The 22,768-nt window shown below is 36.6% G+C and overlaps 1 protein-coding gene across 4 annotated transcripts in view; it reads left to right on the top strand.

Annotated features, from left to right (window-relative positions):
• zgc:114120 (uncharacterized protein LOC619267 homolog) overlaps positions 1-22,768 on the top strand; it is a 77,137-nt gene that overhangs the window by 33,709 nt on the left and 20,660 nt on the right. For 3 of the 4 annotated variants that reach the window (XM_048173977.1, XM_048173974.1, XM_048173975.1), the window contains exons 4-14: positions 10,405-10,606; positions 13,195-13,520; positions 13,816-14,588; positions 16,168-16,251; positions 16,447-16,487; positions 18,065-18,088; positions 18,953-19,113; positions 20,171-20,346; positions 20,451-20,581; positions 21,530-21,677; positions 21,769-21,989. In XM_048173977.1, coding sequence (XP_048029934.1) covers positions 10,405-10,606; positions 13,195-13,520; positions 13,816-14,588; positions 16,168-16,251; positions 16,447-16,487; positions 18,065-18,088; positions 18,953-19,113; positions 20,171-20,346; positions 20,451-20,581; positions 21,530-21,677; positions 21,769-21,989 — 2,287 coding nt within the window. The remainder of the gene's footprint in view (positions 1-10,404; positions 10,607-13,194; positions 13,521-13,815; positions 14,589-16,167; positions 16,252-16,446; positions 16,488-18,064; positions 18,089-18,952; positions 19,114-20,170; positions 20,347-20,450; positions 20,582-21,529; positions 21,678-21,768; positions 21,990-22,768) is intronic. The other variant, XM_048173976.1, reaches the window with a different exon arrangement.

The raw sequence follows: 22,768 nt of genomic DNA, 5'->3' as shown, positions 1-22,768 counted from the left end.
TTTTTGGCATAAAGATGTATTTTAAAATTGAGTCAAGAACCCTATCTGATGTCATTTTGCTTCTCAGGTAAAGAATGTTTAAAAATTTGTACTGGAAAACAAGACAAAAATACTTAAATGAGAGCAATTGTGTTTTAGATCATACATGGGATGTCGATTGAGTGAGATATTTTGCTAAGAAAATGATCGTGCCAGAAGAATAGCATGAGGACTTTATTATATCTGGCCATCTCGGTGAGCTTTTATTATGTTTTACGAATGCACAGTAAGATGATTTAAGCATTTTCCGACGTTTCCGAAACTTAGTGTGGACGGAGACCATTTTGAAATTAAAATGCCATTTCCAATTGTAAGATTAATGTAGACATAGACTTAATTGTCGAATTCATCTCCCTGGAGAGCTGAATGCTTTCCTGAGATTCTTTTGAGCAAAAAACTTACCTTCAACGTTTTCCTAGTCCTCTCTCTCCCTGCAGACAATGTGCTCTATATTCCTTGGATGAAAATCTTTCAGATGACGATTGTAAGCTCTGTGACAGCTTCTGGTTTGTGGAAAAGCATGGCTCGCTTTGGTTAAATTGGCCCCAGGTGTAACGTTGAGCTCACGGCATGCTGGACTACAAGAGATCTGTCCACAGTACTTTCATCGCTGTTGGATTTTCTCACATGCGTATCTTAGGTCTTATTATTAATAGTGAATATCAATAATTAATAGATTTTTAAAAATTCAACATTTTATAATTAGTTGCCATTTAGACACTTCATACTGGGCAATTAAAAATGCATTTATAGCTGGGACAGTTCTGCCCTGAAGTGTGCTGGAGTAAAGTGTCCTGCTCAAGGACCCAGGGATGTCGCAGGGATGAGCCTGGAGAGTAACGTGCGGGTTTCGATTGCACTGTGGTGCAAATGACCCGAGTTTGAGGGTCATTTCTTGATCCTTGAATCCCTCTTCTCTAAATAGTTTTGAGTCGCCCACTGTCCAATCCTGTTAAAGGTAAAAATCCCATGAAATATTTAAAAAGGACCCACTGTTAGCAGGGCTTATCTCACACTACTGTTCAAAAGAGGTCGGTAAGATTTAATGTTTTGAAATAAGTCTCTTCTGCTCACTGTAAGACTGCATTTATTTGATCAAAAATACAGTTAAAAAACACTGTGAAATATTATTACAACTTAGAAGAATTGTTTTCAATCTGAATATATTTTAAAATGTAATTTATTCCTGTGATCAAAGCTGAATTTTCAGCATCGTTACTCCAGTCTTCAGTGTCACGTGATCCTTCAGAAATCATTCTAATATGCTGATTTGATGCTCAAGAAACATTTATGATTATTATCAATGTTGAAAACCGTTGTGCTGCTTCATAGTACTGTAAAAAGTATGTACTTTTCTATATAGTTAATATTTGAGCATTATGAGTGATAACAAAGACTATAGAATAACACAAGACGTGTCACTCGTATTGTTTTGAATGGGAGAAAGTGTAACGCGCAATATGGCGGAATAAGTCCCTCCTTCTAAATAAGAACCAATCGCCGACTGGTAAAGTCATCGCGTCACTTCAGCGGCCGTTAGAATCACCGGTTTCTATAGAAACAGTCACACGCGCGCCTCAGAAGAGACGAGCATTTAGGTCTGCGCATGCGCATTAGCTTGATCTGGGCAAAAATTAGCTAAATTTAGGTTTAGAAACTAAATTTATGAGCCGGTTGTTGTTAGATTTCAATGGTGATTTCAAATATGAAATTTAATCGTAAGGTTAGCGAACAGTTTTGGAGAATTTGATGTTTCCCCATTCAAAGAGATTGCATGATGCCCAGGATGCCCGAGAGGCGTTTCAAAGATGGCCGCCGAGTGAAATGACTTGTCTTAAAGCAGGGGTCTTAAACTCAAATTGTCGGGGGGGCCTTTTCTGTGATTGACACCTCATAGGAGGGCCATATTATCCTTCAAGTGCAAGAAAGCGCAGCATTTCAGAAAATTTACTTTCCTTTGCATTATTTCTCATTTACTTCAAATTTCATTAGGCCTACTAAAATATTTTTATACCTATACTATAAATATCTTATTTACCATACTAAATGTAAACAGCAGTGTCTCTCTCATTGTTACAGAGTGTAATATAATTATATAATACTATTACTAATATAATACTATTAATTGAAATAGTCTGGTGTGACTTCTCACATCCAACAAGATATATGGAATAAAAATTCAGTAATTTAGGAACAAAACCAGCAACACTTGTGGCGTGGAGGGGTCAGAAATAAACAAAAAAACTGGAGCTGTATATCAACTTTATTTTGCCAAAAAAATAAAAATCTCTCATTGTTACGTACATTATTAGTTTTTAACGTCTAGTGGAAGTATTTTCCCTTACTTTATGTTAGCTTAAATAACATTAAAATCTTGCACTGAACAACACTGTACTGAACAAATACAATCCCTGAATACATTTGTACACTCTGTTTCTTGACAGACACCTGCAGTGCTTGTGCTCACACAGCTGGGCCACATTTGTCCAAGATGCCGTTTGAGCATCGGTAACGTTTAATGGCTGCATCGGACGCGTTTCGGTGGTTTAAATCGGCGCTCGTGACTTAAAGTCGAGTGCTTTTACTGTAATTTAGGCAAGCGCGCTCATAATAGAAGCGATTGAGAGCGCGGCTCATGGTTGCATAGCAACGACAGACGCCACTGGAGCGAAAGCGCATTGGAAAGGAGAATGCGGCGCGGCTGCTTATGTGACGCGATATGTGAATGCCCCTTAGAACGGCGACTTTTTCTTTGCATATCAGACAGGTAGCAACTAGAGAATAACAATAATAATAATAATTTAGCGGGCCGGATTATGTTTTATTTTTGAGATCAGTTGCGGGCCGGGTAGAGGGGGTGGGCGGGCCGTAAATGGCCCGCGGGCCGGCAGTTTGAGACCACTGTCTTAAAGGGACTTTGGTGATAATCAGTCTTTTCAGTCTTTTACTCTCAGTAAATAAATTATAAATAATGCTAAATAAATAAAGATTTGCTCTATTGTGGAGCTTACATAAACTTAAATCATTATCTAAAATATAATTAAAAAAAATCTTGATTTTATATATTGTATCTGTATCTCATACTTATTTTGTTATTGAATCTGAGCTTTCAGCTCTTTATATTTAACCAACTCCCTACAGCTCTGTGAATGATTGCCCATGATGTCGGTCCTGGATTAACATTTTCCTCCCATGATCAATCGATCAGTAGCCTTTGACAGAGGTGAACAATTTTGCATCCGTATGGCAGCTGAATCAATATTACAGGACAGTTCCTCGACTTCCCACTACATGCTGTCTGTAAATCTAAGTTTCCAGGAAAAGTCAAGATGTGGACCTCAGCGCAAACTCAGATCAGTTGTAAAAGTCTGGGCGAGCTCAAATAGAGACAGCAGGCTTGTGGTGTGAGGTGAATCACCTGAACTGCACGGAGCTGTCGCTTCAGACGCACAAACAGGCCTGGCAATGACAACAAACAGGCCTGGCAATGACAACAAACCGTTCAAGTAAAAGAAGACTTCAGGAACGACTCATGGAAGATGCAGGCAATCGTGTCGGGTTAAGAGACTGCTAGATGACTAGGGAATGCCATCTCATCAGGAACACATGACCAAATACTCTCAAGGAACTGTTATTATCAGTGGTGTAATGTAACGAAGTAATAATACTTTGTTACAGTACTTAAGTATTTTTTGGGAGAATCTGTACTTTACTTAAGTCTTTATATTTCTGTCAACTTTTACTTTTACTCCACTACATTTCCTAAATAAAATGTATACTTTTACTCCGATACATTTTCCCAAAGCATTTTCATTACTTACTACAAAATAAAGTCGGAAAAACACAGGGCTCTATAATACACCCGGCGCAATGCGACGCAAGGCGCAGCGCAAGTGTGTTTGCTAGTTTGTGTCTGGCGCCGTTCGCGTTTTCCCGTTCAGCGCCACGTCCTTAAATTAGTAAATGCATTTGCGCCAGTTAGTGCGCCCATGGGCGTGCTGGTCTAAAAAAGAGGTGTGTTCAGGCGCATTGCTATTTTAAGGAGCTGAAAATAGACTGCGCCATAGACCAACTCAAACCTGGTCTAAAGTCTAGAGTAATGGCGCAATATTTTTTTGTTAGAGCGCGTTGGTAGAAACTGCGCCTCTGGGCGCGTCCGCAGTGCGCGTTGACTTTGCTTATTACACACTGGGATGCGCATCACACAAACATGCCAAATATTAAAAACAAAAGGATTACAGTGTAAAAGAATATTATTGTGTAGGCTACATAAATATAAAAATGTAACTTCGTTTAACTTCTAACTAAACGTTTAACTTCGCGCACGAGCAGATCGGTTTCTTCGCTTGAAAAGCGTTCAGCTTTTCCGCCAACAAATTCCGCCATGTAAATAGCAATCCGCCATGGCGCGAGCGCATCTCGCTCTTAAAGGGAATGGGAGATGACACTCCGATTGGTTTATTGAACGTTACGCCCATTACTCATTAAGAGAATAGGGACAACCCATTTCAAAAATGCGCCCCGGCGCACGGACCGTTTTTCCGTCGTTAAAATAGCAAAAGTGGATTTGGACACGCCCTGAGAGCGCCTGCGCCGTGCGCTTTACACTTTGCGTTTAGATCGTTAAAATAGGGCCCACAGACTGCAAACAAGTGCTCGCACAACCGCTGTTGATTTCATTTTCCGGGTTGCGTCTGTTGCTGGAGGCTGAGAAGAATGTGATGTCATTATACAGTACAAGAGCGACCTCTAGAGGCGAAATAAAAACTATCACTGATGCCTCGTAGAGTTTGTTTTGACACGTGTCGTGAGGCTGCGCGAAATCAAAAACGGACTTAAAACGAACAACAAAACGGTATGTTACACAGTGTACACTACAGTACATGTTTTCATATCATTATAAAGTAGTTAGATGCTGCATTAGTTTAGAATGCATTGCCGTCGAGGCTGAGAGGATGCTAACATTAGTACCTCAGGCAGTTAAAACAATGTGACAAAAATACCAACTGTTTAATGTCATGATTGTTACCATTCATTTGCATTAGTTTATATCCATTTGTTCGCTGTTATGCATTCGTTATCCAGTGAAGTTGCATATTTAAACTGTATCCTCATCATGCAGCGACAGACACATTTATCAGAAATGTATTCAATTAGTTTTTTTATTGGCACTGTAACACATATTTTGATTAGATCATCATCAAGTTTTCTAAAATAGAGGCAAATAATGTGTGAAAGTATACATATAATAGACCCATGCTATGCCTTTGTGTGTAAAGATGGCAATTTTTAAGCATGACTGTTATGAAATGGTAACACTTTACAATAAGAGTCCATTTATAAATTAAAAGGTTAATAAAAGTATTGTTCATTGTTAAAGTTGTCTCTTACATTAGTTATAGTGCACTATGAATTAACATGAACGAATAATAATTAATATATAAGTATTTTTTATATTTAAAAATTACAATAAACATTTAGCCATTTTTTAATTCAAAGAAACAAATGTAAGAAAGAGTTAAAACTGAACAATCATGCTGCTCAAACTGTGCATAGAACAATTTTTAATTATATTTTTTGCTCCTTATGTATTTTACATTTACTTGTACTTTTACTTTCAATACTTAAGTACCTTTAATATCAAAAAAATACTTTTCGTACTTAAGTGCAAAAAATATCACATACTTTAAAACTTTTACTCAAGTAACATTCAAAACAGTGACTTTAACTTCTACCAAAGTCATTTTCTGGTAAGATATCTTTACTTTTACTCAAGTATGGTTTTCGAGTACTTTATACACCACTGGTTATTATTTTACGTTTTCATTTTAAAGGTACACTATGTAATTTTTTATGTTTTTTGTGTCAATCCTTCTTACAAAACATGTTTTTGTCTCACTCTGATTCACTATGCTAAGCCTATTATATTAAGTGTTTATTTCAGAACTGTCGAGATGGTACTCGCTGAAAATCAAGAAAATGAGATTCAAACGATAAGACTAAACATTTTGAGCTATATAACAAAGATTAGTTTTCTGTCTATAAATGTATCCAAACAGTGATTCCCTTGTCTAATAAAATGTATAATATATTAAAGCATCTTTGGTGTTTCCATGGTTTCAACAAAATCAAACTGGAAATCGAGGGTAACGTTGATAGGCGACGCACGGACAAGGTCCGTGTCCTGGTTAAAATTGCTTATTTCTCTGGATTTAAACATTCTTGGAAACATCAGGGATAATGTAATGTAAGTACACAAGTCAACAAAATATATAACCTTGTTCTAGTGGTTTTTGGATATTTTAATCCAAAAATCTTACATATTGTGCCTTTAAAGCCTGATGTATCATTAATGATAGAATTGATGTATTATTTGATATGTCAGGCTTTACAGGGATAAACACTCGCTTGTTTATCTCCCTCTCTGGCCACATAAACACACTCAGACTTCTCAATCAATAAGCGCTGTCATGTTGATGCTGTCATGCTAATGAATGTGTTTATTAAAGGGAAATGAGGTTAATTCACACTTATTGTGAAGCCATTAACCTGTAGCCCATAGAGACAGATGAGCTGAGACTTTTGTTTGGCAAGTCTCACAAGATTCATGTGTCCATAACTGCAATGTATTACTAAACTGTTACATTTGGTTGGTTTGTAAATAGATGTTTGAAACTTGGAGCACATTCCTGATTATATCTCTCACTAGAATGGCATTTTAGGACTGTTAACACCCATGAAATCTGGCATAGAGGGGCACAGCTGCAAACATCTGTCCTGTCAGTCAGGACTTCACTCATTCTGATTGGGTAGAATACTGATCAATCAAACCGACTTAGCCAATCAGAGGTGCATGAATACTGTGGTCAAGAAAGTTTCTTTTGACTGCAAACCTTCACTGCTATGCCCTGACATCCACATGTGCTTTACGGAGATTTAAATAAAGCAGATATTGGTGTGAGTAGAAACATTTCCTCTTGGAAATTAGTGTTTAAACTTTTTTTGTGAAAATTGGGTGTGTTTGCATGTAGTTTGAATCATAGTTTTGATTATTGTCTGTTTATTAAACTATTATTTGAACTCAATTATTTTAGGACTTCTTTGGAGCATCATACAAGCTAACTTTTTAGTATTATATCATTTCAGTTTTAGCTCTAGTTTTAATTATGATGTTTTTGAGATTGAAAATACATAATTTTATGTTTTAAATGAATTTTTCAATACATAGACTGCTGTTCAAAAGTTTGGGGTCAATTTAATTATTTTTTTAAAGATATTAAAGGAATAATTCACCCAGAAATGAAAATTATCCCTTGATTTACTCACCCTCATGCCATCTTAGGTGTATATGACTTTCTTCTTTCAGATGAACACAATCAGAGTTATATTAAAATATATCCTGGCTCTTCCAAGCTTTATAATGGTTGTGAAGGGGAGCACCATATTAAAGCCCAAAAAATGCATCCATCCATTATGAAAAAATAATCCATATGGCTCCAGTGGGTTAAAAAAGGCCTTCTGAAGCGAAGTGATGGGTTTTTGTAAGAAAAATATCCATATTTAAAACTTTATTGACTATAATAGCTAGCTTCCGGCAGACGGCCATACGCATTTATTTGTGTAACCTCCAGAGTAACCTCTGACACGATGCATGACAAAACACCGGTCATAAATTAGAAGTCTAAAATGAGAATTTTTAAAGAGAAATGGAGGATTTTGATATAAGAGAAGAGGATCTTATATGGATATTTTTCTTACAAAAACCCATTGCTTCGCTTCAGAAAGCTTTTATTAACCCCCTGGAGTTATTTTATATGGATTATTTTTATGATGGATGGATGCATTTTTTGGGCTACAAAATCTGGCCCCCCATTCACTGCCATTATAAAGCTTGGAAGAGCCAGGATATTTTTAAATATATCTCCGATTGTGTTTGTCTGAAAGAAGATAGTCATATCAAAGACTATAGAATAACACAAGAAAGTGAAAACGCGCAATATGGCGGAATAAGTCCCGCCTTCTAAAAAAGAGCCAATCGCCGACTGGTAAAGTCATCGCGTCACTTCAGCGGCCGTTAGAATCACCGGTTTCTATAGAAACAGTCAGACGCGGGCCTCCGAAGAGACGCGCATTTAGGTCTGCGCATGCGCGTTAGCTTGATCCAGCATGAAAAATAGTTTTTTTTGTCATGATTCGAGCGTTTAGAAACTAAATTTATGAGCCGGTTGTTGTTAAATTTCATTAGTGATTTCAAATATGAAATTTAATCGTAAGGTTGGCGAACAGTTTTGGAGAATTTGATGTTTCCCCATTCAAAGAGATTGCATGATGCCCAGGATGCCCGAGAGGCGTTTCAAAGATGGCCGCCGAGTGAAATGACGTGTCTTAAAGGGACTTTGGACTTTTTTTTATACACCTTAGCTGTGTCCGAAACCGCTCACTCGTTCACTCATTCACTAATCCCTATATAGTGTATGGCATTTGAGTGCACTATATCTGTATAGAGTGAACGAAACGAAGTAAGTGAATTCGGACGCTGACGTATACACTGCGTCGGAGATATCTATCTCAGAAACGGCTCGACACTCGATAAAACTATTTTATCCTACATGTTATTTACATTATAAAACAATGTTAATAACGATAACAATCATAATGACTTCATTTTGTAATCATACATGCCTCTGTGCCAGCTTTGTAGTTTAATCGATTGTATAATTTTTTTGTCATGCTTAATGTGTTCATAATCATTTAATACTATAAAATACTGCAAACAAAAATAAACACATTAACAAGTGTACATAATTTCATGTATTTATCCTTTTTAATAAAGTTGTTAGAAACTCTCACGCTCACAGATTACATGGTCTTTGAGCGCCCTCAGGCGACCGTTATGATTTGAATACGCTACCTATGATTAACGAATTTTTTTAAATCATCCACTAAATTATCATCTTTTAAAGTTTAATGAGTTAATAGTGCCACAAATTATTAAAACACATTGCTGTTAGTAAAACACATTAAATTGATTTAATGCCTACATAATATTTTAATAACAAAAATAATATTTTTAATATAATTTCTTTATGAATTTTTTCTTTCTTTTTTTTTAATTCATCTATATAATAATGTCCCCCTACATTTTAGTAGGTTTTATTCAAGTAGTGATTAAAAAAAAAAAAAAAAAAGGTTAAAAAATTGGATTTTGGGAAATAGTGCTTTGGTGTTTCCATGGTTTCAACAAAATCAAACTGGAAATCGAGGGTAACGTTGATAGGCGACGATTCTACATGGAATGTACACTCGAAATCAGAGAGAATTGTGGGTATAAAGTAGTGAACGAATGTAGGGAATGAAGTCGTTCACTCAGAATTCGGACACCACTACAAAATGGCCGACACCCGATATAGTGGACTATATAGTGGATAGGGAGCGGTTTCAGACACAGCTCTAGGATGGCTTGAGGGTGAGTAAATCATGGGATAATTTTAATTTTTGGGTGAACTATCCCGTTAATACCGTGAGGATTGATCAAAAGTGACAGTAAAGACATTTATAATGTTACAAAAGATTTTCAATTTCAAATAAATGCTGTTCTTTTGAACTTTCTATTCATCAAAGAATTCTAAAATAAATAAATAAATAAATAAAAAAATTCACGGTTTCCACAAAAATATGAAGCAGCACACCTGTTTTCAACATTGAAAATAATAAGAAAAGTTTCTTAAGCAGCAAATCAGCATATTAGAATGATTTCTGAAGCATCATGTGACACTGAAGACTGAAGTTCAGGAATCACAGGACTGATCACAGGAATAAATTACTCATTAAAATACAATTGAAAACAGTTTTTTTTATTTTAAATGGTAATAATATTTTACAATGTTATTGTCATTATTAATATATTTTTGATAAAATAAATGTAGCCTTGGTGAGCATAGGAGACTTCTTTCAGAAATATTTAATAAAAAATTTACACAATAGTGTAAATATATATGTGTATAACAATTTGAGTGAATAGCTAAAGTGAGAAATTGTCATGGATGTGAGAATGTCTTTGTATTTGTTTTGTGCCCTTTTGGTTCAGTGACAGCAGCAGTCGAGCTGATATGATCATGTTATCAGCATGATTTGAGAATGTTTTTGCCTGCATGGGTTTCCTTTCACTACTTTAGAGCAGCTCCACACATACACACGCACTTCCTAATTTTCCCTAGACAGTCTTTTGCCTTCCCATCACAGAGGTTTCATTACCCTTGCAAAACTGCTACTTCTGCAACACGGTCAATTAGAGAGCGTTCCCTCCCTCCGCTCTGAGACTAACACACACTGATCTGAATGTCTCCGTCTGTCTGTCTCCTGCAGGCCAGGACTCCACGCGGCGCTGCGGGGCTGCAGCAGCACACGCTGGGCGAGCAGGTAGGAGGGCGACTCTGTTACGCGTCTGCGGAGAGTTTGGAAAGCATGGCCGACGCTGAGCTGCCGCTGGGCTTCAGTCGCTCCAACATCCTCAGACAGAGTCTTCCACTGGCTCGATCGCCCAGCCAAGCCAAACTAAGAGCACCAGGTATGATATCAAGTGCCACATGTACACGTTAATGGCATTTTATTTCAGCTGTTTATGTTCGTCAAGCTTTCTTACACCATTTAATTTTATGTGACCATTTTTCTAGTTCACCCAAAAATGAATATTCTCTCATTAATTACTCTCCCTCATGTCGTTCTACACCCGTAATCCGATGGCTCAGTGAGGCCTCCATTGCCAGCAAGATAATTAACACTTTCATATGTCCAGAAAGCTACTAAAGACATATTTAAAACAGATCATGTGACTACAGTGGTTCAACCTTAATGTTATGAAGTGACAAGAATACTTTTTTTGTGCCAAAAAAACAAAACAACAACTTTATTCAACAATATCTAGTGATGGGCGATTTCAAAACACTGCTTCATGAGGCTTCGAAGCTTTACGAATGTTTTGTTTCGAATCAGTGGTTCGGAGCGTTTATCAAACTGGCAAAGTCACGCCCCCCAGTGGTGAACCATTGAAATTTCAAAACACTTATGACGTAACGAAGCTTCGTTTACTGAAATCATGTGACTTTGGCAGTTTGATACGTGCTCCGAACCAATGATTCGAACAACATGTTCTCCAACCAATACGACCATATGGGTCGTTTGTCACTTCCCTGAAATACGACCCATAGAAGCGTTTACTAAATTGGCGCCCCTATCGACAACAGGACACTTTGATTTTAATTCATAAAATACGACCCATAGGGAGTAGCATCTGCCTGCAATACTGGAGGCTGCATTTCTAGGACTGCAGTTCTAGGACCCTAGCAATGATTTAGTTGTTTAATTGATTAAGTTTAATTTATATATTGTCCTAACCAACCTCTAGCCCTAGACCTACCCGATGGTAATGCTATTGATTCAATTTAATTGATATATTGTCCTAACCAAACCTAGTCCCTAAACCTACCCATTAGTAACGCTGTTTAAATATTTAAAAAAAGATGGCGCTTTCACAAAAACTAGGGTCCTAGAAATGCGGTCCTGAAACTGCTGCGCTCCTAAAAGTGCAGCCTCCGGTATTGCAGGCAGATAAAATTGCCCATAGGAGCGTATGCAAAAATTGCGCCCCTTTCGACAACAGGAGACTTTCATTTTAATGCATTGTTCCCTTTTATCTGCGTCATGTTTCGGGTTTTGCGTAGCTCAATTGGCAGAGCATTGCAATAACAATATGCAATCATGTGATCGTGGGTTCGATCCCAGGGAACACGTGTTCATAAAGTGTGTATGCACTATAAATCACTAGGTTAGGTTTAGGGATGTGGGTGCTTGTAGTCGTTAATAAATTAGTTTTGCTAAATGGAAATAGGAGAAATGGTGTAAAAAGTCCACACATTGCATTTAAATGAACACGCATTTTGATTGGTAATGACAGTTATACGTCATTTCATGACAGTTTTACAGTCTCGATTCGAAACAAAGGATTCGTAAAGCTTCGAAGCTACATGAAGCAGTGTTTTGAAATTGCCAATCACTAAATATTGTTGAATAAAGTCGTTGTTTTGTGCACAAAAAGTATTCTTGTCGCTTCGTAACATTAAGGTTGAACCACTGTAGTCACATGAACTGTTTTAAATATGTCTTTAGTAGCTTTCTGGGCATCTGAAAGTGTTTATTATCTTGCTGTCAATGGAGGCCTCACTGAGCCATCGGATTTTATCAAAAATATCTTAATTTGTGTTCCGAAGATTAACGAAGGTCTTACAGGTTTGGAACGGCATGAGGGTGAGCAATTAATGACAGAATTTTCATTTTTGGGTGAACTAACCCTTTAAATGATTGGCTAACCTCCATATAGGGTGTAGTTCACATTGTCAGGAAGAACATTGTTGCTAAATACTGAGATGTAGGTGTTGGAAGTGAATATTGCTGTGTTAATATGCTAAAAAAACATATACTACATTGCTATTATAGTGTAAAATAAATATTAAATTACTTTTACAGAACATAGTATGTTGCAACAATCATTATCCTTATAAAAAAATACATTTTTAGGCATGGTTGTGTTTCAAGTTTGTTTTATTATGCAACACATAGGCATTCATTTTATATTTCAAGCATGTTGTTTGTGCACATAATGTAATAAACCATACAACAATAGCGAAATAGGTTATAATTAGTCAAGACATCACGATAACTACTTTTTATAAGGCATTACTACTGGATCCTAAAGGAGACCTGATTTCTGGGTGGGGGGACTTGATTTCTCATGACATCGGCATGAAATGGAAGTTGTCTTTTCTTCCCTATTGTGACGTATATCCAAGTGAAATGACTTCTGGAACAAGAAAAATGTAGAGCGGGACTTGATTTGCTCATGGGGAATTGATTGGATGGTTTGCTATTGGTGGATCTCATGTGAGTGACAGGTTGTCCCGCCCTCACGCCTGGAAGAGGGAGGGGAACTTATTTTGATTGAAGATTATGAGGTGCATGAATTAAAAAAATAATAATGATAATTTATAATAATAATAAATCATTTATAATAAATAATAATGCAACATCATATTCACAGTTGTGCTGTTGTATTGAATATCAAATTTAAACTAAGTGAATTTTTTTGGTCTTTTTTTCTAGCGGTGTTATTTTTGCAGTTTGGTGACGAGACGCGGCGGGTGCACATCACTCATGAGCTGACCAGCATGGAGACGCTTCACGCCCTCATCGTGCACATGTTCCCTCAGAAACTGACGATGGGCGCGTTGCGCTCGCCCGGAACGGCTCTCCTCATCAAGGACGAGGCACGCAACATCTTTTACGAGCTGGAGGACCCTCGTGACATCCACGACCGCTGCCTCATCAAGATTTACTGCAGAGAGGCTCCGATACGAGACACGCACTACAACGCACAGCACGCAGCCCACCCCGTACACCACGCACACATCGCCAACGGAGACCTACGGGTGAGTGTGTGTGACCGTGTAGAAAAACATCTGTTAGCTGTTTAACAAACATTTTATCATATATGTCAAACAAAACATCTCAATGTAGGTAACTAACAGCCAAAAATGAAACATAAGTGCTATGTTATTCAAATAATTATTTAGAAATGATCTAAATTAATAATACACATCCTCCCCAAAATCTGTATGACAGATAGCGTGGATCTGTTCTGATGCTGTTGAATTTATCTTGTCATATGTCATATGCGTTTACTTCCTCCTGTCTTCCTCTCTTCCATTCTGTCTCTCTCTCCAGAGAGAGCTGGTGTACACCTCGAGGGAATCGTCTCCCACGCGTCGTTTAAACACACTCCCGTCTTCCTCTCCTCCCTCTGGTTCTCCGTCACGCTCACAATCCCGTCTTTCTTACACGGGTGGGCGCCCGTCCTCTTACGCTGGTCCCCATCCATCGCCTCAGCTCCACCCCTATCAGCACCAACACCACACCCACCAAGGAGGCCACGCCCCCCAGCAGGCCCACCCTGCATTTTGTGCCTCCCCAAGTGCTATTCTGGAACGGCGTGATGTGAAACCGGATGAGGAAATTACATCGTCATCGAAGAGCGTGGTGTTGTTAAAAAACGAAGCGATATACGCAGACCCGTACACGCTCGTCCAGGATCCTCGGCTCAGCGTGGCCTCGCAGCAAGCTCTGGCTTACCGCCGCGGATCGGTGCGCTCAATTGGTGGATACCCTGCCGCGGCATTACAGTGTGAGCTTGAGGGCGCCCTCTACAGGCCTGGTGGTCCCATATACGCAGATCCATATGCCACTATGGGTTTCCGAACCCTACCTCCAGCCTCGCCTCAAAAACTGTCTGATGGCAGGGATCCGTATGGGAGTCACCCAGGACGAGGGTCCCCTGGGAGACATGGGTTTCGTAAAGATGGCACTGTGTACATAGAGAGCCCAAAGAATCGTCCAGGAGGACCACCTCTGGAGCAGATATGTATGCTTGGGGGCCCCGGAGGAGACGGAGGGCCGTTACCAGTGTATGGCTCAACATTACCTGGAAACGAAGAGACCAGGTGAGAGTCAGTTCTACTTAGGGTTTCTCTCCTAAAACGTCCAAGATAGCTAGTCATACCACTTAACCATGTGAAGCCATGTTGGGCTGCTTTAAAGAAGAGGAAGAGTTGTTGTAGTAGAGTGTTGTTGCCATGCCGTCATTTTACTCCGGACTCGTCACAAACGAGGGTCAATTCAACGCTGGATTTGCACAAAAGATTAACATGACGGCACATGCTAGTCGATGAGTTGAATCAACTCCACAGCAACTACATACATTTATCCTGCTACTGACAATCGTCATTTTGGATGCGCGAGATTCTCCAGCTTTGTTGTTGTTGAGAAACCGAAGTGTGAGCTGTTAAAGCTCCGCCCTCTTCTGGAAAGTGGGCCGGGAGCAGCAGCTCATTTGCATTTAAAGGGACACACACAAAAACTGTGTTTTTGCTCAAACCCAAATAGGGGCAAATTTGATAAATGATCTGTGGGGTATTTTGAGCCGAAACTTCAGACACATTCTGCAGACACCAGAGACTTATATTACATCTTGTGAAAAGGGGCATAATAGGTCCCCTTTAAAGTTACAAAAGTTATTCAATCAAAAGCAGCGAGTGATTTCCTCTGTTTTTTGTTCTTTGATTAACATAACAGACAGCAGCAGGAATATTAGGCTGCTGTCACTTTAAGAGCTCATGCACAGATACAATATACTGTTACACAACATGCAGTTTCTTTCTCAACTGTTTACATTCCAAAACTGACTGTGTTTACCTGAATACTTGCCAAGACAATTTTGACAATTTTTTGTGTATTTGACCATTTAAGTGAGCTGTTTGAGAGGCGGCTTTGTGTGCACGCCACTTATATACAGTAGATCAGTGTTGCACATGCTTTTGGTGTGAGTGCAAAACCTGCAGGAATGAGTAAAATATCTATATTTTTGACAACACTAGCACGCACACATATTATATATCACACAAATAAATGGGCTGCTGTCCCTGAATAATAGGCCAGTCCTTGGCAAAAAAACAAAAAAAAACAAAAAGAAACTTGTTTCGGCCCCAAAAGTGCGTCGGCCCACTGGGAAAATTACCAATCCAGCGCTGTTATCCAAGTATTGCGTTCCCCCTAAAAAGTTTACGTTTGCTCGCAAAAGTATTAAAATATAGTTTTCTTTCTCCCACGTCATATTATTTCTATCAAAAAAGTTTTGTGAGTGAATGCAAAGTTTCTTGAGGGAGCACAATTGCAAAATTTTTAAGGGAGAATGCAAAAGTTTTGCAAGCGAACGCAAAGTATCTCTGGGGAATGCAAAAAAGTTTTGTAAAAGAAAATGCAAAGTTGTTTGGGCGAACACAACAGTTTTGCGAGAGAATGCGAAGAAAATTTGAAATAGGCATTGGAATATAGTTTTTCCACCCACCTCATATTATTTCCATCACAAAAGTTTTGTGAGTGAATGCAAACTTTCTAGGGCGAATCTTCCCTCCCACCTCAATTTTTTCCATCATCATGTCCCTTTAGGGCTCAGTATTTCAGCATGGTTATCTTTCATTTTGACTAATTTTGTATGTGTATAATGGTATTTTATATTTTTAGAGAGCGTATGGAGGCCATGGAGAAGCAGATAGCCAGTCTAACCGGACTGGTTCAGAGTGTTTTGACCCGTGGACCAGACAGCCCGTAAGAAATCTAATCTTCAAGCCAATACCACTGAACATCACTATCAAACCTGAAAGTTATGAGTGACAGTCAAAGCTGTCAACACTCATTTTAATGTGATTCTTTTATTAATACACATCTATGCAACTTATAATAGCATGTAAATGGTGTGTGTGTTTGCTCCATGGAGATGTGTTTAATGTGTTTGTCTTGCAGTGAGAAGGCAGAAACAGCAAGCGACTGCTCTGCACCAGAGAGTGAGTACTATACTGTTTGAATGTGTGTGAATATGGCTTTAGCATTTGTGCCAAACACTGTTAAAAAGTGTAAAATATCTAAGATGAAAACGCTATATTACATGAGCTACTGATCAACAACTTTCAAAAACCTGACAGATATATAATGTAAAGAAATGATGAATCAGAGTGTTGTAGCTCTTGAAAGCTCAGTATCTTTGTCCTCTGTGCATAATTTACATAATACCATACTAACAAACGCAATGAAAATGAAAGATAGGCCTATCATATTAATTCTTGAGCATTGTTCAGTTTATAAGGTTAAAAAATGAATCTTATTGACATGAAGAGGTGACTGTAATGTCTCAACAAGGCCTGAACTGTTTGTGCTTTAGAAAAGCTGTTACTAAACTAATTATGTTCACAAGAACAATTAAGTGATGGGGAATAGGCGTATCAATTAACAGGTCATTAAATGGGTGAATCATGCATGGTGTTAATAAGACACGACTCCGCAGTGCACCAAAGAATGCTTATCTAAATGATAGAAGCAGGCAGACCAAGTCCTCGAGGACCGCAGTATGATCAGTCTTGAAACGATGCTCATTTGGATTGGTTTACATTAGCTAATGGTTATTTGTGTTTCGTGGCAGCAGTCCATGACTAAGTTCATGATTTGAGTGTCAGTAATGTAAATGAACATGAACCGAAAATGTCTTCTATGTAAACATTTTACATCTGATTGAATACTGAATAAGACACTGAACATTATATTATATTATATTATATTATATTTATTTGTAATATTTATATTTATTTGAATTATATATATATATATATATATATATATATATATATATATATATATATATATATATATATATATATATATAAAGTATTTTATTTATTATAATTTATAATAAATAAATCTGAAGCGCTTATATTATATTATAATAATTGATATATATATATATATATATATATATATATATATATATAATTATTTTATTTGTTTTATTTATTTTAATTATTTTATTTAAGTATTTAATATTTATTATTTTAAATAAGTATATATAAATAATTATTTAATTATTTAATATAATTTATTTTATTTTTTATTTTAATGATTTGTGCTTTAGAATATAATTTATAATAACTATTTATATATATATATATATATATATATATATATATATAAGTACATGTATTGTGTATTGAGGGACAGTTATTATATTAGATTATAATACATATCTATATATATATATAATTTAAAAATATTTTATTTATTTTAATAATATATTCATTAGAATTCTATTTTTTAGAAAATCTATTTTTCACCATTTATAATAAATCTGACTGATATATATATATATATATATATATATATATATATATATATATATAGATTAAATACATTATTATTTTTTAATTATGTATTTATTTTTTTATTATAATTAATAAATAAATTATTAATTATAATAATTAATAAATATTAATATATGTATGTATATATAATATTTTATTTATTTATTATAATTGATTGTGCACTAGAGTGTATTATTTTGGGGACAGTTAACTGGTGATATTTTATATTTCAGCTGGAAGGTTTAGAAAGCAAAAAGGTATATTAATGTATGTCTGGTTGTCTGTCACTTTCTCGGTTTCCCCTACGTCTGTTGCATTACAGATTGTGTTGCATTGCGATTTGTGCATTGCAAATTTGCGTCAGGAGTGTGTATAGAATGTATGTATTCAGGGATCCCAGATCCTGGAGTTTGGAAACCCTCTGTGTTAAATATATATATATATATATATATACAGTGCCTATAAAAAGTCTTCACCTCCTTTGACTTTTATGTTTAATTAATTTCATACATGTTTTTTTTTTTTTAGAATTATACAGCACTTTGTCTTGACAAGTGACAGAACTCTCAGTTAAATACATAATGATTCATGTAGCACAAAAAGTCCAGTGAGGTTTACACTTTTATAGGCACTGCATATATGTCTGTCTTATGGATTATCCCGGAATGTTTTTGTTGTATGGAAATTCCCACTAACACTCTTGAATGTCAGTGTACTAGAATGTTTTGTCTTCCTTTTCCAGTTCTTAAACAGATCTAATAAGGACTGTTTCTGAGATTTAATAACAGTGTGAATGTATATGAAAACAGAAGGGTCTGAATTTGAATGTATGTTGCATGAATATACAACGTACCGTAGATGGAGTGTGTACCGAGTTGTGTTGGGCTTGTTTTTGGATGTGACTCATATAAACATCAAGACAAAGAATCAGATGTCTTTTGTTGTTCTGTTGTGGTTGATATGGAAATGAGACATTTTGAGAAACTTAGACATTTAAAGCTGAATGACTAACAGGCTTGTGGATAATTAGATTTCACCATTACGGTACATAAAAAAAAAAATAATAATTACATGTGCAAGTTTATGTTGTATGTTTGACTTTTGCACCTGTGGATTGGTAGTGTCATCACCGTCTGCGCCTCTGGCCCTAATGCCGCCCCCGCCCTCTGGAGTCTGTCAGCCAATAGCAATGTCCCGTTCACAAATGCAGCTGCACCTTACTGACCTGCAGCAGCACACAGTTGAACTGCGCAAACAGCTGACACAACTGCGCCAATTACAGGTGTGTGCCTTTTTTGTGCATTTGTCCTTTCTCAAAACTTTTTTTTTTTTGCTGGGTATTTAATCTTATATTATTTTAAATAAATTAAAATAGTTAATTTAATATATTATATTTAATATATAATATAATATAATATTAATTAAATGATAATAAATAAAATGTAATTTAAATATATATTTATTTGGTTTTTGTTTTATTTATAATTAATAATAAATCTGATTTTTTTTCTCTTATGCTCATCAAGCCTGCATTTATTTAATCAAAAATACAGAAAAAAAACAGTAATATTGTAAAATATTACTACAGTTAATAATATTTTTTTCAGGATTCTTTGATGAATAAAAAGTTAAAAAAGAACAGCATTTATTTAAGTAGAAATCTTTTGTAACAATATATATTATACCATTCAAAAGTTTGGGGTCTGTAATTTTTTTCTTTCTTTTTTTTTGGAAAAAATTAATACTTTATTCAGCAAGGATGTGTTAAATTGATAAAAAGTGATAGTAAAGATTTATATTATTAGAAAAGATTTATATTTTGAAGACTTTTGACCAGTACTGTGTGTATATGATATATAAATATATGTCAGATTTATTTATTATAACCACAATAAAGATATTTTATATATATATATATATATATATATATATATATAAAATAAATAAATAAATTGTATTATATTTTTTGTGCACCAGTGTGTATTATTTTTGGGGGCAGCTGGGGATATTTTATATTTCAGCTGAAAGGTAAAATAATGTTTTATTACTTTAATAATATTACTATATTACTAATGGTATATTAATTTTCCAAAGTGTCACAAGATGAGTGGCAAAACTTTGAACTTATTATAACAACATCTTCACTGTGGTAAAATTATTATAAATAATGTCTTAAAGGAATAAATCAATACTTTTTTTTTTCGAGCTTGCCAGCCAATTGCATAAGAAATGTATACTGTATAAAACGCATAATTTTAATGCATCTATTTAATCATTCAATTCAAACCTAACATTATTTTATTCATTCATACAAGCTTGTATGTTTGTGTGTCTTACAGTTGCAAAATCAGGATTCTGTTCAGGCGTTACTGAGGCAGACGGAGTCTGATTTGGGAATGTGTCTGATCGAGGCGTCTCGGACACAAGAAGATCCTTTACAGCGCCAACGTCTTCTTGTTGAAGAGGAGAGGCTACGTTATCTTAATGAAGAAGAACTTATTATACAACAGCTACAGTGAGCTGAAGCGCCTGCAACTTCTAAATGCTGCACACATACTGAAAAACCATGCTGCATATGATTTATTTCCCTTGATGCAACGTGTTCCTTTGTGTTTCCAGCGATCTGGAGCGCTCTGTGGAGGAGATGAGGACAGGGGCGGGGCTTAACCATCATCTGGTGACAGAACAGGAAATAGAACAGAAGAGTCTGGAGCTCAGGAGACTGGGAGAGACCGTCACTGACCTCAAGAGTGAGTGAGCGATGAAGAGCAGGAATCTGCACACAGTGAACTAAATTATAAGCGTACAGAACCACACATTTATATTGTGTCATGATGATCAGAGATTCAAAAGGCTCATTCATTCAGGAGTCAGACTACAATGGTTGTGCTGCACATTTTTGATTGACTAAAAATGATTCATAAGAGTCAACCACTGGTTGCACTGTATGTTTTTGATTCACTAAAAACAGCTGACTCATAAGAATCATTTGTTCAGGTGACAGACTAAACTGGTCATGCTGTATGTTTTCGATTCACTAAAAAAAAGGAACTGTTTATAACAGTCATCCGATCATGAATTGGATTACTCTGGTTGTGTTGTATGTTTTTGACTGACTGAAAAGAATTGACTCAAAAGAGTCATTTGTCCAGGAATCAGAGTACGCTGGTTGCGCTGCATGTGTTTGATTCACTAAAAATGGCTCTTAAAAGTAATTCCTTCAGGAATCAGAATAAACTGGTTGTGGTGAATGTTGTGGTTCACTCATAAGAGTCATTTTTTCTTTAAGGAGTCGGACAACACTAGTTGCGCAATATGTTTTTGATTCACTAAACAGAACTGTCTCATAAGAATCATTTGTTTGGGAATCTGACTACACTGGTTGAGCTCAATGTATTTGATTTACTAAAAAGTTCTGGATCTTCAGAAAGAATCTTTCAGAAATCAGAGTTTTTGATTCACCAAAAAGAACTGACTCAATTCATATCGGAATCGGATTACTTTGGTTGCGGCATAAAATTTTGTTCACTAAAATAGTAATTTGTTCTCTAATAAAACTACAGTTCTATCTATCTATCTATCTATCTATCTATCTATCTATCTATCTATCTATCTATCTATCTATCTATCTATCTATCTATCTATCTATCTATCTATCTATCTATCTATCTATCATGTTCTACAATTTCTGTGTTTAGATCAGTTCCCCACTTTACAAAGTAAGATGCGTGTGGTGTTGAGGGTGGAGGTGGAAGCCGTCAAGTTTCTGAAAGAGGAACCGCTCAGACTGGAGGCCTTGTTGAAACGCTGCAGAAACATCACCAATACCCTCACCCTTCTACGAAGGTAAAACACACACACATAAACATTCACTCCTGTTCAGATACGTTCTCTAGTTCCATGCCTAAAGTATTCCTCAGTGTGTGTTTGTGTACAGGCAGGTATCAGAAGGTGTGTGGAGGACACCCGATGACTTCAGTAGTTCAGTTTCCAGCGCGAGCGACGCTGATTTCAGCAGGAGCTCTGATCTAGATATTCTCACCAGCCCCTCTCTAAATCTGCCCGACCTGGGGGGCACCTTATCGGGCACTTCCACTCTTTCTTCCTCCCTGGGCACTAATACCACAAATCCTGGTCTAACGAGTGCATCTAGTATAGGTAAACAACATAAGTTTTACATTCTCTTTGATGTACTGATTCACAGCGGGGGGTAGGAACTGATTACATGTAATCTGCATAGAACACGCAACAGCGCCCCCTTGTGACTTTGCAAAATGCAGCGCCCGTGGGAATGTCAGCGGGAGTATACATTTCTGACGCACACATAACGAGAAGTTCCAAAACGACTAGTTAATCGATCGCGGATGGTTTCATTATCTTGGGCGGATATAAAAGTATAAGAGGATAAATATAATAAATGCAAAAATGTGTCGCCAATATACTTGGGCGGCCGTTATTAATCCTGGGCGGCCCGCCCAAGTAAAGTCTATGTGTGGGAAGCACTGACGTTCTTCTTCTCTGAAATGAATCGCATTTTTGAGAGCCTAAACATGCTCGAAAACTCGTGAAACTTTGCACACACGTCAGAAGTGGTGAAAATGTACATCTGATATCAGAATTGGGTGTGACAAAATGGCTCGATAGCGCCACCTATAAAATTTAAATTAAGCGCCCTTCGCACTACGTTTCACGTACAAGTATGAAATTCGGTAGACACATGTAACAGCCCAATACTACAAAACAGAGCAAAATCTGAAAACCCAACAGGAAGTGAGATATTTAATTTTCTCTGCAAAATTTTTGCCATTTCCAGACATTGTATTTTAACGAAACTCCTCCTAGAGATTTTATCAGATAAACATTATTTGGTCAGACTAATCTAAAGGCCTTTGCGACATTAAATTGCAAAGATCTTGAGTTTTCCTTGAAGGGCGTGT

The sequence above is a fragment of the Megalobrama amblycephala genome, linkage group LG22 (assembly GCF_018812025.1).
Source record: "Megalobrama amblycephala isolate DHTTF-2021 linkage group LG22, ASM1881202v1, whole genome shotgun sequence".
NCBI classification, from domain to species: domain Eukaryota; kingdom Metazoa; phylum Chordata; class Actinopteri; order Cypriniformes; family Xenocyprididae; genus Megalobrama; species Megalobrama amblycephala.
Note: the sequence above shows the minus strand (reverse complement) of the source record. Positions and strands in the feature narration are given on the sequence as shown.